The following is a 13,779-nucleotide window of genomic DNA, read 5'->3' as shown; positions in this document are numbered from 1 at the left end:
GTACCTCTCTATACTTCCTCGGACCCGCTCGCTCACCTCCTCGTCCGTCAACAGCCCCACCTCCAAGCGCCACAGCGGGCGCTGGTCCCTCTCCTCCCCCATCTCCAAGTCCACCCAATGCGGGGCGTGGTCTGAAATGGCTATTGCCGAATACTCGGTATCCTCTACTCTCGCTATCAGCGCCCTACTCAAAATTAAAAAGTCGATTTGAGAAGAATAAAAATTCCCTAGCCCCCGGCCTTGCAAATCTCCAAGGGTCCACCCCTCCCATTTGGTCCATAAATCCCCTCAACACTCTAGCCACCGCCGGCTTCCTACCCGTCCTAGACCTGGAGCGATCCAGTGCCGGATCCAGCACCGTGTTAAAGTCTCCCCCCATTATCAGGCCCCCCACTTCCAAGTCTGGGATCCGACCCAACATACGCCGCATAAAACCCGCATCGTCCCAGTTCGGAGCATACACATTGACCAGTACCACCCTCTCTCCCTGCAACTTACCACTTACCATTATGTACCTACCGCCATTATCTGTCACAATGCTCGACGCCTCGAATGACACCTTCTTTCCCATCAAGATCGCCACCCCTCGATTTTTGGCATCTCGCCCCGAGTGAAACACCTGACCTACCCACCCTTTCCTCAGTCTTACCTGGTCTGCCACATTGAGGTGTGTCTCCTGGAGCATAACCACATCCGCCTTGAGCCCCTTCAGGTGCGCGAACACGCGGGCCCGCTTAACCGGCCCATTCAGTCCCCTTACATTCCAGGTTATCAGCCGGATCAGGGGGCTACCCGCCCCTCTCCCCCACCGACTAGCCATGACCCCCTCCTCGGCCAGCCACGCGCCCGCACCCCACACCCGGCCCGTTCCCCACAGCGGCATACCCCCGTCTCAAGCCCCCCCCCCACTCGCTCCAGCTCCTCCTTGACCTTAGCAGCAGCAACTCGATCTCCCCCCCCCCCCCCCCCGGGCTAGGACCCATCCTAGCTAGTTTACTCCCCCCATTGCACTTCCGCAAGTCAGCTGACTCCTGCTGACCCTGGCCACTCCCGCCTCCCCTTCGACTCCTCCCATTGTGTGGCACACCCTCCTCTCCCGCTCCCCATCCACAGGCTCTCCTGCTCCCCATCCACAGGCTCTCCCCCTATCCCCCTCCGTTCTAAGCGCAGGAAACAGTCCTCGCTTCCCCACCCCGGCCCCGCCCCCCCCAGTCTTCAGCGCGGGAAAAAAGCCCGCGCTCTCCAGCTACAGTGCCCAACCCGCCCATCCACCCTCCCCAACCCGAAAGAGAAAAACACAGAGGAAAAAAACCCCAAAACAATGCAAAGGCCCCCCCACCCCCCGAAACAAAAATAGGCATAACATATCCACCGCAGTCCCCAATCGCCCATCCCGACCCTCAGTCTGTGTCCAGCTTCTCGGCCTGAACAAAGGCCCACGCCTCCTCCGGAGACTCAAAATAATGGTGCCGGTCCTTGTAGGTAACCCACAGTCGCGCCGGCTGCAACATGCCAAACTTCACCCCCTTCCTGTGCAGCACTGCCTTCGCTCGATTGTACCCGGCCCTCCTCTTCGCCACATTCGCACTCCAGTCCTGGTATATCCGAACCTCCGCGTTCTCCCACCTGCTGCTCCTCTCCTTCTTGGCCCACCTGAGCACACACTCCTGATCGACGAACCGATGGAACCGCACCAGCACCGCCCGCGGAGGCTCGTTAGCCTTGGGCCTCCTCGCCAAGACTCTATGGGCCCCTTCCAGCTCCAGGGGCCCCTGGAAGGACCCCGCTCCCATCAGCGAGTTTAACATGGTGACCACATAGGCCCCCACGTCCGGCCCCTCCAGCCCCTCCGGGAGGCCCAGAATCCGCAGATTCTTCCGCCTCGACCGATTCTCCATCTCCTCGAACCGCTCCTGCCATTTCTTGTGGAGCGCCTCGTGCGCCTCCACCTTTACCGCCAGGCCTAAGATCTCGTCCTCATTGTCAGAGATCTTTTGTCGAGCCTCGCGGATCGCCACCCCCTGGGCCGTCTGTGTCTCCAGCAGCTTGTCGATAGAAGCCTTCATCGGCTCCAGCAGGTCCGTTTTAATCTCTCTGAGGCAGCGCTGAATACCCTCCTGTTGCTTCTCCGCCCACTGCCTCCATGCTGCCTGGTCTCCGCCCGCTGCCATTTTGTCCTTCTTCCCACCCTTCTTCAGGTCCACCACCACCTTTTTTGTCACCCCGCTCCTAGTTAAAGCCATACACTGACGGGGAGCTATTATTAACACCTTCCCACACCGGGAAATGTCGAAAAAGTGCCCTTGGGGGCCCTGAAAAGAGTCCAAAGGTCCGTTTTTGCGGGAGCCGCCGAATGTGCGACTTAGCTCCGCATAGCCGCAACCGGAAGTTTCGAGAGGGAATCCTTTTGGCAGTGTTCGCTTCATCAATCTGCCCCAAAAAGTCTGTGGAAACTCCTGAAAAAGGTCTGAGAGTCCGTTCCAGACGGGAGCTGCCGAATGCGCGACCTACTCCTCCATGGCCGCCACCGGAAACCTCGTTCCCGCTTCTTCAATGGCCTTGGTGGATCTTTTCACAGTTGTTCCCTCTGCTGCTAGAATTCACCTTTAATAAAGGCCCTCAAGTCAACTTGCAGCCTTTAAGCTTGCCCTTCCCCCGCCTACATGCTGGAAGAGGCTTTGTTTAACCTGCAGTTCCAGCCAAATCTTTTACTGTTTCTGCCGGGTCTGGTAACCAAGAGACATACCATTCCTGGGGGACACTGTCGGGGAATGTTGCAGTCTTCTTCCCACACCGGGAAATGTCGAACAAATGCCGTGGGGGCCCTGTAAAGAGCCCAAAGGTTCGTTCCAAGCGGGAACTACCGAACATGTGACCTAGCTCTGCATAGCCGCACCCGGAAGTCTCCATCCGCTAACTTAATCATTCACTACATCTCTGATGAGCAATGGCAACCGTGTGCACCATCTACAAGATGCACCCCAGTAACCTGCCAAGGCTCCGTCCAAACCCGTACCTCTACCATTTGGAAGGACAAGGGTGGAAGTTACATGGGGAAACCACCACTTGCAAGTTCTCCCCCAAGTCACACATCACTTTGACTTGGAAACATAGCGCTGTTCCTTCACTGTTGCTGGATCAAAATCCTGGTACTCCCTCCCTAACAGCACAGTGGGTGTACCTACACTAGATGGACTGCAACTTTAATCAGTAAGGGAAACCAGGGTTATTGGAATAAGGCGGGATACTAAAGCCGAGGATTATCACATCAGATCAGTCATGATCTCATTGAATGAGAGAGCAAACTCGATGGGCCGAACGGCCTACTTCTGCTTCCATGTCTTATGCAACCATTCATGAAGGTGGCCCACCACAACCTCCTCAAGGGCAATTAGGGATCAGCATCAAACTTTGGCCTTGCCCACACCCCGTGAAAGAATTAAAAAATATTGTGCGCAGCAATCTTCACTGGCTCAAGTGTACCTACAACTGGAACCCAGAACCGCAAACCCTTCAGACAATGGCTAAACAAAGTCGAGAATATTCATAATATAATTTCCTTGCTTTCACATTCGACGTACCCAGATATAAATTCTTACTCAACGCTCATGATGGTTGGATCTTATGACTAAAGTCTTCCCTCTCCATTATAATTATGGAGGTATGCATCCAACATTTCATGCATTTATGGTAATCCATCTCAGCACAGACCAATGAAACAAGGCTAAAAGCAAATTACCGCGGATGCTGGAATCTGAAACGAAAGAGAAAAGAGCTGCTGACGTTTCGAGTCCGGTGGCTCTTTGTCAAAGCATTGCCAGCTTTGACAAAGAGTCGTCGGACTCGAAACGTCAGCAGCTCTTTTCTCTCCCTACAGATGCTGCCAGACTTGCTGAGATTTTCCAGCATTTTCTCTTTCGTCAATGAAACAAGGCCGTCAGTGTCCATGTTGTCAATTGTTGTCTTGTATTTTTTTTTGTCTTCGGTTAGGTATTGTTCTTTGATACAGAAAAGGATTGCCACGATTTTGTCGATCAGCTGAGAATACACCTGGAGGGCAATGGGATACACCTGCGCCTGATGGAAATGAACCAGAAAGCAATCTTAAAAGAAGCAGTTACTAAGCAGCAACGGAGCAAGATATTGGATACGTTTTTCCGACGAGTGTTTGCTCAGGTACAAAGGAAATTGCAGAATATATGGTGCCTGATTATTTTAGGTTCCTTCCGTTCGGAAGACACATTCATTCCGTAGTCAGCTTAGGCTCCAGCCCTCTAGCCCCCAAACCCAAATCTCCATTGTTGACCGTGGGACCAGACAGCACGTGCTAATGTGTGAGTGAATGTGTGAGTGAATGGTGACACGGTAGCTCAGTGGTTAGCACTGTAGCGTCACAGCTCCAGGGTCCCCGGTTCGATTCCCGGCTTCAGTGTCTGTGCGGAGTCTGCACGTTCTCCCCGTGTTTGCGTGGGTTTCCTCCGGATGCTCCAGTTTCCTATCCTGAAAAGACGTGCTGGTTAGATGAATTGGACATTCTGAATTCTCCCTCAGTGTACAATTTTTCCCTTCAGATATTACTCCAATTTCCTTTTGAAAGTTACTATTGGTGTATTCTGGCTATCAACCCTTCGGTCAGAGGTAAAAATTTCTCTTTCTTTACTCTGACGAAACCCTTCAGGATTTTAAACTCCTCTACCACAGAACCATAGAATCTCGACAGTGCAGAAGGAGGCCATTTGGCCCATCGAGTCTGCACCGACCGTCTCGGCACATGTCCCCCACTCTACCCGGTAACCCTCTCCTCTCAGCTCCTCTCTGCTCCGAGGAGACCTTGCCGGCTTCTCCAGCCTATCCTCACAGCTGAAGTCCCAAGATCCATTCTGGCGAACCTCCTTTGTCCTCTGCCAAAGGCACGTTCACATTCCTTTCCGAAATGCGTGCGGTGCAGAGATTGGTCACCGCACATCCTGCGCTACAGTAGCGCCTACAATTTGAGAAGTGCTCTGTTGACCGTAAAGAACTTTGCGATGTACCGAGCTCATGAAGGGCGCTGTATAAATGCAAGACCGTTTTAATCTAAAAAAAATGTGAATCTACTGCCAGGTTCTGGAAATTGACAAATCCGATGCTGGGGATTTCAACACGGAAATCTCAAGGAAGATGAGGGAATCTCTGAACTGCGAGCTGACCCGTGCGGAGTTTGCCGATGCGCTGGGATTGAAATATGATTCCATGTTTGTGGAGCAGATGTTTTCACTGGCGGACAAAGATGGAAATGGTTACTTGTCCTTCCGAGAGTTCCTTGATATTTTAGTCATATTCATGAAAGGTGAATGGGAAATCTCACTTTGTTTTTAATTTATTGCTTCCCGTGGAGGGTTACCTCAATGAAATTGTCAATTTTTTTAACAAACTGCTTCCAGATAAATATGCATTACATTATATTCCAAAATTGCTGAATTAATGAATTTGCACAGATTTCTGAATAATTACTGTTTTACCACGCTATGCAATGCATCAAATGTAGAACAGATTGCCAGATAAATTAGTTAATTCAGGGTCAGTTGAATTAAGAATTAGTTAGATACTTGTTCGCAAAGGTGATTGAGGGTTCTAGGTATGAATCAGTTTGATTCACGTGAAGTTGGAATGGGAGTACCGAATCTTGGGTTGGGTGTTGTCCATCAATGAGGACTTTGCAAGGTGTGCATTTCAGAATCAGAGAATTACTGAAGCACAGAAGGAGGCCATTCAACCCATCAGTGTCTACGTTGCCCCTCTGAATGGGCAATGCACCCAGTGCCACTCCCTCGCCTTGCCCCGCAAACCTGCACATGCTTCCTTTCCAGATAACAATCCAATTCCCTCTTGGAAGCCTCGATTGTTCCTGCCCCCACCACATTCCCAGGCAGTACATCCCTGGTCCTAACCACTCGCTGTGTGAAAAGGTTCTTCCTCGTGGTGCCATTGCTTATTTTTCCAAACCCCTTAAATCTGTGACCTCTGCTTAGTGATCCAACAATGGGGATGGTTCCTCCCCATTGACTCTGCACAGACACCTCATCATTTTGAATACCTCCATCAAATCTCCTCTTCTCCAAGGACAGGTACAACTTCTCCAATTCACCCCTGGAACCATCTGGTGCATCTTTTCTGGTCTATCTCCGATACCTTCACATCTTTCCTAAAAATGTGGCACCCAGAGCTGGACTTGATGGGCGAAATGGTCTTGTTCTTGTTCCAAGCTATCTTAAGTTCTTGCATTCTATTGCAGGGCTACCAAGGCATGACTAGGTTGTCTGATATTGACTGAATATGAGTAGGGTAAGTTCTTCGGGAACATGGCGCCCAATATATTATATTCTGTCAATGGCTTAAGTTCCCTCCAGTTTTCAAGCAGGACATGTAAACACGTAAGGCAGAATTATACGGCCCCTTCTGTCGGGATTTCCGGTCCCGCCGGGGTCAATGGACTTTTGAATGGTTTGCCACATGTTAGGCACCCCCACCCGCCACATAGTTGTAAAATTCTGCCCTCTGCCCTAAATGTCCCTCAGTTTGAAAACATTTCATTTCATTGAAGAAAGATTCTGCTGTCATTTATCCTCTATGTTCGTCAATAGAAATACGAACCACCCGGAGCGGCATGGTAGCATAGTGGTTAGCACTGTGGCTTCACAGCTTCAGGGCCCCAGGTTCGATTCCCGGTGGGTCACTGTCTGCACGTTCACCCCATGTCTGTGTGGGTTTCCTCCGGGCACTCCGGTTTCCTCCCACAGTTACAGGACGACGTGCTTGTTAGGTGAATTGGACATTCTGAATTCTCCCTCTGTGTACCCGAACAGGCGCCGGAGTGTGGTGACTAGGGGCTTTTCACAGTAACCTCATTGCAATGTAAGCCTACTTGTGACAACAAAGATTATTATTATTATTGGATGTACTATTACGTTCAAAGGGAAAATGATTGAAAATTTGACTCTCAACTGAAGTGGAAGTTTACTTCTCCATGTGGTACAAACCCACATGGGTAAATTTTCCATGGAAATCCTTGCAAGTGGGGTGGATAAATTGACGGACCATTTAGAGACCTGTTTACCTCAGGCGGAATCTCAGGTCTTGGGGCAGGCGTGTCCGGAAAATCCTGCCCATAAAATAAAAGTACATGTAAAGTGACGATAGGCTGCTTTCCCCTTTGAGGGGGGAGAGCTGACTGGTGGTGATTTAACCTGAGGATTACCGCGCCTCAAGATGAGGGGCAAGGTTGAGAAGCCGGGGCCTTCATGAAAAACCTCAGCCAGGTACGGGGATTGAACCCGCGTTGTTGACCTTGCTCCGCATCACGAACCAGCTGTCCACCCAACTGAGCTAAACCGGCTCCCATAACTATATTAAAGATGCTGTTGTTCTTTACTAATGTTTTGTAATAATGTCAATTATGTTGTACGCAGGGTCGCCTGAAGAGAAGTCAAAGCTCATGTTCCAGATGTACGATGTAGATGGAAATGGCTTCCTGTCAAAAGGGGAGTTCTCTATATTGTTGAAGTAAGTGGCCATTATTCAGACAGGCTGAAGATCATTTCAGCTTGGTACTGTAGAGTATTCTAAAACTCACACAAACGATGACTAAATATCATTTTTAAGGTTCATAGAATCCCTATAGTGCAGTAGGAGGCCATTCAGCCCATTGAATCTGCACTGAACCTTGGAAAGAGCAACCTACCTAGGCCCACTCCCCCCACCCTATCCCCGTAACCCAGTAACCCCAGCTAACCTTTTTGGATACAAAGGGGCAATTTATCACGGCCAATCCACCTAACCTGCACATCTTCGGACCGTGGGAGGAAACCAGAGCACCCGGAGGAAACCCACGTAGACACGGGGAGGACGTGCAAACTCCACACAGTCACCCGAGGCTGGAATTGAACCTGGGACCTTGCCGTTGTGAGGCAGCAGTGCTAACCACTGAGCCGTTCATTAGGGAACGTCAAGGCTTACAAATGTAGGGTTCCTTTGCATCCAGATAAAATGGCAGCCAAAGCTTCATTCGGCTTCCTCTTCATTTAACTTTCTGGTTGCCTTCCTCCTATATATTTTTACTCCTGCTTCTTTAGGGTTGTATTTTCCGATGAGCGAAGGCCAACGGGAGGAGCCTTTTCCCTTTAAACGCCTCTCGTTCGCCTGTGGATATTCCTTGAGAGAATTCCAGCATTAAAAGCAGAATGACCCGTGAGTTTAGGAAATCCCGAAGGCCGAAAGTTCAGGATACATCCTTGGGAAAAGTTGGAGTGAATTGGCAAGTCATGTTGGGTGATACCACGTTTGACTGTTAAAAGCCGGTGGGTTGTAGCAGGATGCGACCTGCAGTTCTGAGGTTCAGGGCAAGAGTCATTTGGGGCAGAAGATGATTATTATAACGAAAATTGACAGCAACAAATTGCGATCATAAATAACCCGCACGTCAAGTAGAGAATTACGAAAGTGCAAGAATTAAGACAGCAAAGTTCAGATAAGGAATACCAAAATGAATAAAGGCCCGGAAATGGCACATCTCGTGGTGAGCAATGCGAATTGGGATTTTTATTTCACCTGCCAGATACATTTTCACTACACTTTCAGGAATGCCTCTTCCAAAATTTTCCCTCATGATTATGAGGGATTTTGTCAGGCCAATGGTCGGAATTCCACAGTTCCATGAGAGCAGGCACAGCGGAATTCCAGGCACTTAAGTAGCCCACCATCGGGGCTTCCCATGATTGAAGTCCCCGGCGGTGGAAGCCCCGCCAACCAAGGACTGCCGGCCAATCAGGGGCCGCCAGCTTTTCATGACGCCAATGACAGTGGGATCGGTCGCTGATGTGTGCCAATCCACCTAGCAGAGGCCCGGGATCAGCAAGGGACCTCAGACTAGGCCAAAGGTGAGGGTTGGGGGTGTCACGGGGTGGCAGGGAAGGGACGGGAGGTTGGAGGCAAGGGCATGGATTGTCTTTCAGGGGCCATCCCACTGACCAAAGCCGGGTCCCTGAAACTGGTGCAGAGTGGGCCTGAAGGACCTCTCCCCGCCTCCAGCGGGAGGCTCTGGCAAACCCGGCTGGGTTTCCCAGGTAGCCTTCCGAGGGTGTGAGAAAGCCAGGCGGCCTCTATTTAATCCCTGAGCCACCACTGAATTGCAGTGGACTCAGACATAATGGGTGTTCATTGGCTCAGTAATGACCCTAAATGGCATCCCACCCGTGGTAGCTGGGAATCCCAGGTCACCCTTCCACCATCCTACTTAGTCAGGGGACCATTTTCCACCACTGGGAGTCCCAGACACAACCTCTCCATAGCACTTAAGTGGCCCCAGCTGCCTTGATTCCCATTGCAATGGGCTGCATTAAATCCATCTCCTAAATATATATATCTGTATATATATGTGTGGCAAAAAACAGCAGCACAATAGTGATATCATTCTTCACTGCAAAACAAAAAGGCTTTGCACATTCTCGTGTCTGCGTGGGTCTCACCCCCACAACCCAAAGATGTGGCACACTAAATTGCCCCATAATTGGGGGGGGGGAAAAATGTTTAAATCACTAAAACTCAAGACATCCAGGCAGTGAATTAAGAGGCCTTGAAGTCTATACTTTATAGTCTCCAAGTTTATATTTACAGAGACACACATTATCGTGCATCTCCAACCAACAACCACATTCAAACGTGTCTCCAATTAATATCCACCATCAATAAGTCCCCAACTGGTAAGTAATTGATAAGTATTTTCTAAACACATACCCCAAAATGTTTTCACGTTTCCATTTTTATTTTTGCTAATAGTGTCTCATTAGGAAAGCGGATTTTGCTCCAGTTGGCACAGGCATCATTCAGACTTTGTTCCTCTAGGTCCTTCATTGAGATCTCCAATAACTGCTTATCAAAAGCACAGGCAGAAGAGGTCATGGAGTCTCTCTTCAAGGAGGCCGGATTCCAGGACAAGGAAGATTTAACCTGGGAGGATTTCCATTACCTGTTCCGAGATCACGGCGATGAGTTGGAGTTCGCTCAGCTCAATGTAAAAGGTGAGCGACCCTTTTCTTTTGAAAGGAGTAGAAGATAAACGGGAAATCTAGTTATCCAGCGGGGATAGCATCTGAGTTCCTGATCTTGGCCTTGCTGCATGGGGAGGTGGCAAAGTGTCTGCCTGGTGCCTCCGTGCAGGCGGGTGAATGTTTGCTGGCTGGACCATTCTCTTGCACCCTTTTTGCCTTCTGAGTCACTGCTCGTGTGTGAGGCAGCGAGATAAACCATAGACATAGAATTTACAGTGCAGTGCGTATGGCCCTCGAGTCTGCACCGGCCCTTGGAAAGAGCACCCTACCTAAGCCCACAGCTCCACCCGATCCCCGTAACCCTGTAATCCTACCTCACCTATTTGGGACACTAAGGGACAATTTAGCATGGCCAATCCAACTAACCCGCACATCTTTTGACTGTGGGAGGAAACCGGAGCACCCGGAGGAAACCCACGCAGACACGGGGAGAATGTCATAGAATGAAGGACAAAAATGCTAACCTTGTCACTGAAGTTGCCCCTAAACTGTTTAGTCCTGCACAAGTTGAAGCTACGACAGGTGAATGGCTGCACAAAAAAAACTTTGAAGGCTCATGCGCCTAAATGAATTAGCCTTGCACTACCATAATATAATCTTTATTAGTGTCACAAGTAGGCTTACATTAACACTGCAATGACGTTATTGTGAAAAGCCCCTAGTCGCCACATTCCGGCGCCTGTTCGGGTACACTGAGGGAGAATTCAGAATGTCCAATTTACCTAACGAGCACGACTTCCGGGACTTGTGGGAGGAAACCGGAGCACCCGGAGGAAACCCACGCAGACACGGGGAGAACTCTGCACAGACAGTGACCCAAGCCGGGAATCGAACCTGGGTCCCTGGCGCTGTGAGGCAGCAGTGCTAACCACTGTGCTGGTCCGCTTGGGCCAACTCATTCCTCTGAACCTGCTCCAACAGTGCCTGCCCTCTCATTGGCCTGGAAGAATACTGCTGCAGAAAATGATCTGAAACACACTCCAGGAACTCTCATTCCTCGTGTCCCTTTGCAACATTCCTATCCCAGTCTATGTTTCAATAATTGAAGTCTTCCATTATAATTATTCTCTCATTCTTGCGCCTCTCTGTAATGTCTTTGCAAATGTGTTTCTCTACATCCAATGGGTTTCATTGGTGACTGTTTTTGAAAAGAGAGAAATCTTGCTGAAGTTTTTAATCTTGCACTCATCAGGACAAATGCAAGTATGCCAAATTTCAAACAATTATTTGGTATTCTTGGCCCTGATGAGCGGTAAAAAAAAGGTTTCAGTCACGACTCTCTTTTCAGTAGTATTTAAGTTCTGTTTCATCAAGTGGCTATTAGTGGCCATCTATATTTTTCTGGAAATATGTCGGTTATTCATGATGGAAGAAGAACTGCCCAATATCAATCCAAAGTTTCTTCTTGAAAATTTGTAACCCATTTCCTTGTATCACTAACTAAGCTGAGGTAGTGTTTGGATTTGTCTCTTCTGTACTGTTTGCAGATTCCTTTACCTTTAATGAGATCTCATAATAGATGCCTACTCTGAGGTTTCAAAAGCAAAGTCTCTTTCCTTTCCTTGTAGTCAAGTTGTTATATGTAAAATTCTATCGGATGTTGTCTTCTGCTCTCTCAGGTATGGATATCCGAGAGAAGTCGAACAAGTATCACAGAGTCTCTTTCCTCAAAGGGAACCCATACAAGTGAGTAGACGCTTCAAGTTTACAACAATGTCACTTTACTCCCCACCACTATCGGAGAGGCAGGAAAAACAGAGGGATGTCCCAGTGTTCATTGTGGAAAATGCACCGAGAAATTCATCTCCAACCAATGTAGTCAACCAAGTAATAGATGATTTGAAGGGGTAACATTTTTGAGATCATCATGAGGAGTATTGGTGGGGCTGGGTGGGACTTCCTTTCCACTTTGGTCACTGAATACCTTCATCAAACACTCCCCGCATGGGCAGATTACAAATGGCTTCTTCTCTGCCCGAACGGCGGACGTATCTCCCTTTCTCGGGCTTTCTTCTTCATTTCTCACGTCTGCCCTTTTCATTACCTTAATTTCTGAGGCTGCCGATTTCCATCAAGCTGCCCATACAGTGGCCAAGACTCACAAAGAATTAGGCGGGCTCACTTTTTAAAATAGTAATTACAGTTCTGAATAGCCTAACACACGGGGAACATTTATTGTCCACCCCCAGTTGGCCTGAGAAGGTGGTGGGTGTACCCAATTCATTTTTTTCAATTAAGGGGCAGTTTAGCGTGGCCAATCCACCTACCCAGCACATCTTTGGGTTGTGGGGGCGAAACCCATGGGGAGAATGTGCAAACTCCACACGGACAGTGGCCCAGAGCCGGGATCGAACCTGGGACCTCGGCGCCGTGAGGCAGCAGTGCTAACCACTGCATCACCGTGCTGCCTATGGGCCATCTCTTTGACCTGCCTCAGTCTCTGTGTGGCTCCCACAGGGGAAGACGGGAATAGGAATTGACCAGTCAGCCTCTCGCGTTCATTCCTCCATTTGACCTGTAACTGAACTCCACCTGCACAATGTCGCTCCATAACCCTATTGCTCTGAGCTAAAGAAAGGTTTATCAATGAGGTTAGCTCAGGACTTCCACAATATTGGCTTTACTTTGTATTCGTTTGAGACAGATTGAAACCATAGATGTTAACCAGCTAAATGTTGACGTTCGGGGGTGGGGGGGGGGGGGGTGGGGGGGAGGCGGTGGGGGAGAGTTTAATGAACAGAAGATCAGGACTAATGTGTTCAGAGATATTCGGCAATTGATCCACTGGATCCATAAACGAGTTTGTGGTTCGCCTAGTCCTCCCTATCAGCTTAGACACGTGCCCCCATTTCTCGGTGGTAATGCTACTTCACTTGTGGGTGAAGCACACTCTCTTGAACCTCGTGAATAATGTTCTTGTTCTCCACTTACCCACAAGGAACATGCAGGAGTCTGCTGTGGAACACATTGGACAAGAGTTCCGATACCGAGACAGGCTGAACAAGAGGTAAGGCCTCCTGTTCTGAGCTGTTTAACTTTGTGTGTGTGCCGGCTGTCTGAGTGCATGTGCACTTACAACAGGAGAGAAGTGTTTCAGGCATTGCGGATTTGTAGCAGCACATCTGGCCCCAGGAGTTGACCTCGATGTGAAATGAAACTGAGGTTTAACCTTTTGCTCCCTGTGCTAGCTCACCTGGTTATGGCAGTGCGGTGAATATCTGCGATATCCAAATTCAGTGAATATGATCATCTGTGGCTGACCAGTGCCAGAGTGTAAAATCTCAACTGGTTCACGGGTATCCGATGGAGAATGGAATAGGTCACGCACACAAGCACCTGTCAGTTCAATGTCTGGTTAACAACACTCTCTGAAGAGGCCCAGCAAAGCAATTCAGTTACACAAACCAAATAATGATGGATGTGCAGAGCAAACAGCCGAGGACTTTGGTTCCTCGGTGTGATCATGATCATACCAGCTTGGTATGGAGCCTGCTCTGCCCAAGACCTCAGGAAACTACAAAAGGTCGTTAATGTAGCCCAGTCCATCACGCAAACCAGCCTCCCGTCCATCGACTCTATCTACAATTCCCACTGCCTCAGAAAGGCAGCCAGCATAATTAAGGATCCCACGCACCCCGGACATACTCTCTTCCACCTTCTTCCGTCAGGAAAAGGATACCAAAGTTTGAGGTCA

At 49.3% G+C, this 13,779-nt stretch overlaps 1 protein-coding gene across 3 annotated transcripts in view; it reads left to right on the top strand.

Annotated features, from left to right (window-relative positions):
- duox (dual oxidase) overlaps positions 1 to 13,779 on the top strand; it is a 100,093-nt gene that overhangs the window by 37,496 nt on the left and 48,818 nt on the right. For all 3 annotated transcript variants that reach the window (XM_072492818.1, XM_072492817.1, XM_072492820.1), the window contains exons 18-23: positions 3,991 to 4,176; positions 5,104 to 5,329; positions 7,449 to 7,542; positions 9,880 to 10,055; positions 11,705 to 11,771; positions 13,024 to 13,092. In XM_072492818.1, the coding sequence (XP_072348919.1) occupies positions 3,991 to 4,176; positions 5,104 to 5,329; positions 7,449 to 7,542; positions 9,880 to 10,055; positions 11,705 to 11,771; positions 13,024 to 13,092 (818 nt within the window). The remainder of the gene's footprint in view (positions 1 to 3,990; positions 4,177 to 5,103; positions 5,330 to 7,448; positions 7,543 to 9,879; positions 10,056 to 11,704; positions 11,772 to 13,023; positions 13,093 to 13,779) is intronic.

Source organism: Scyliorhinus torazame, chromosome 30 (assembly GCF_047496885.1).
Source record: "Scyliorhinus torazame isolate Kashiwa2021f chromosome 30, sScyTor2.1, whole genome shotgun sequence".
Classification (NCBI taxonomy): Eukaryota; Metazoa; Chordata; class Chondrichthyes; order Carcharhiniformes; family Scyliorhinidae; genus Scyliorhinus; species Scyliorhinus torazame.
The sequence above is the reverse complement of the archived record's forward strand: the minus strand, read 5'-3'. Positions and strand labels throughout refer to the sequence as shown.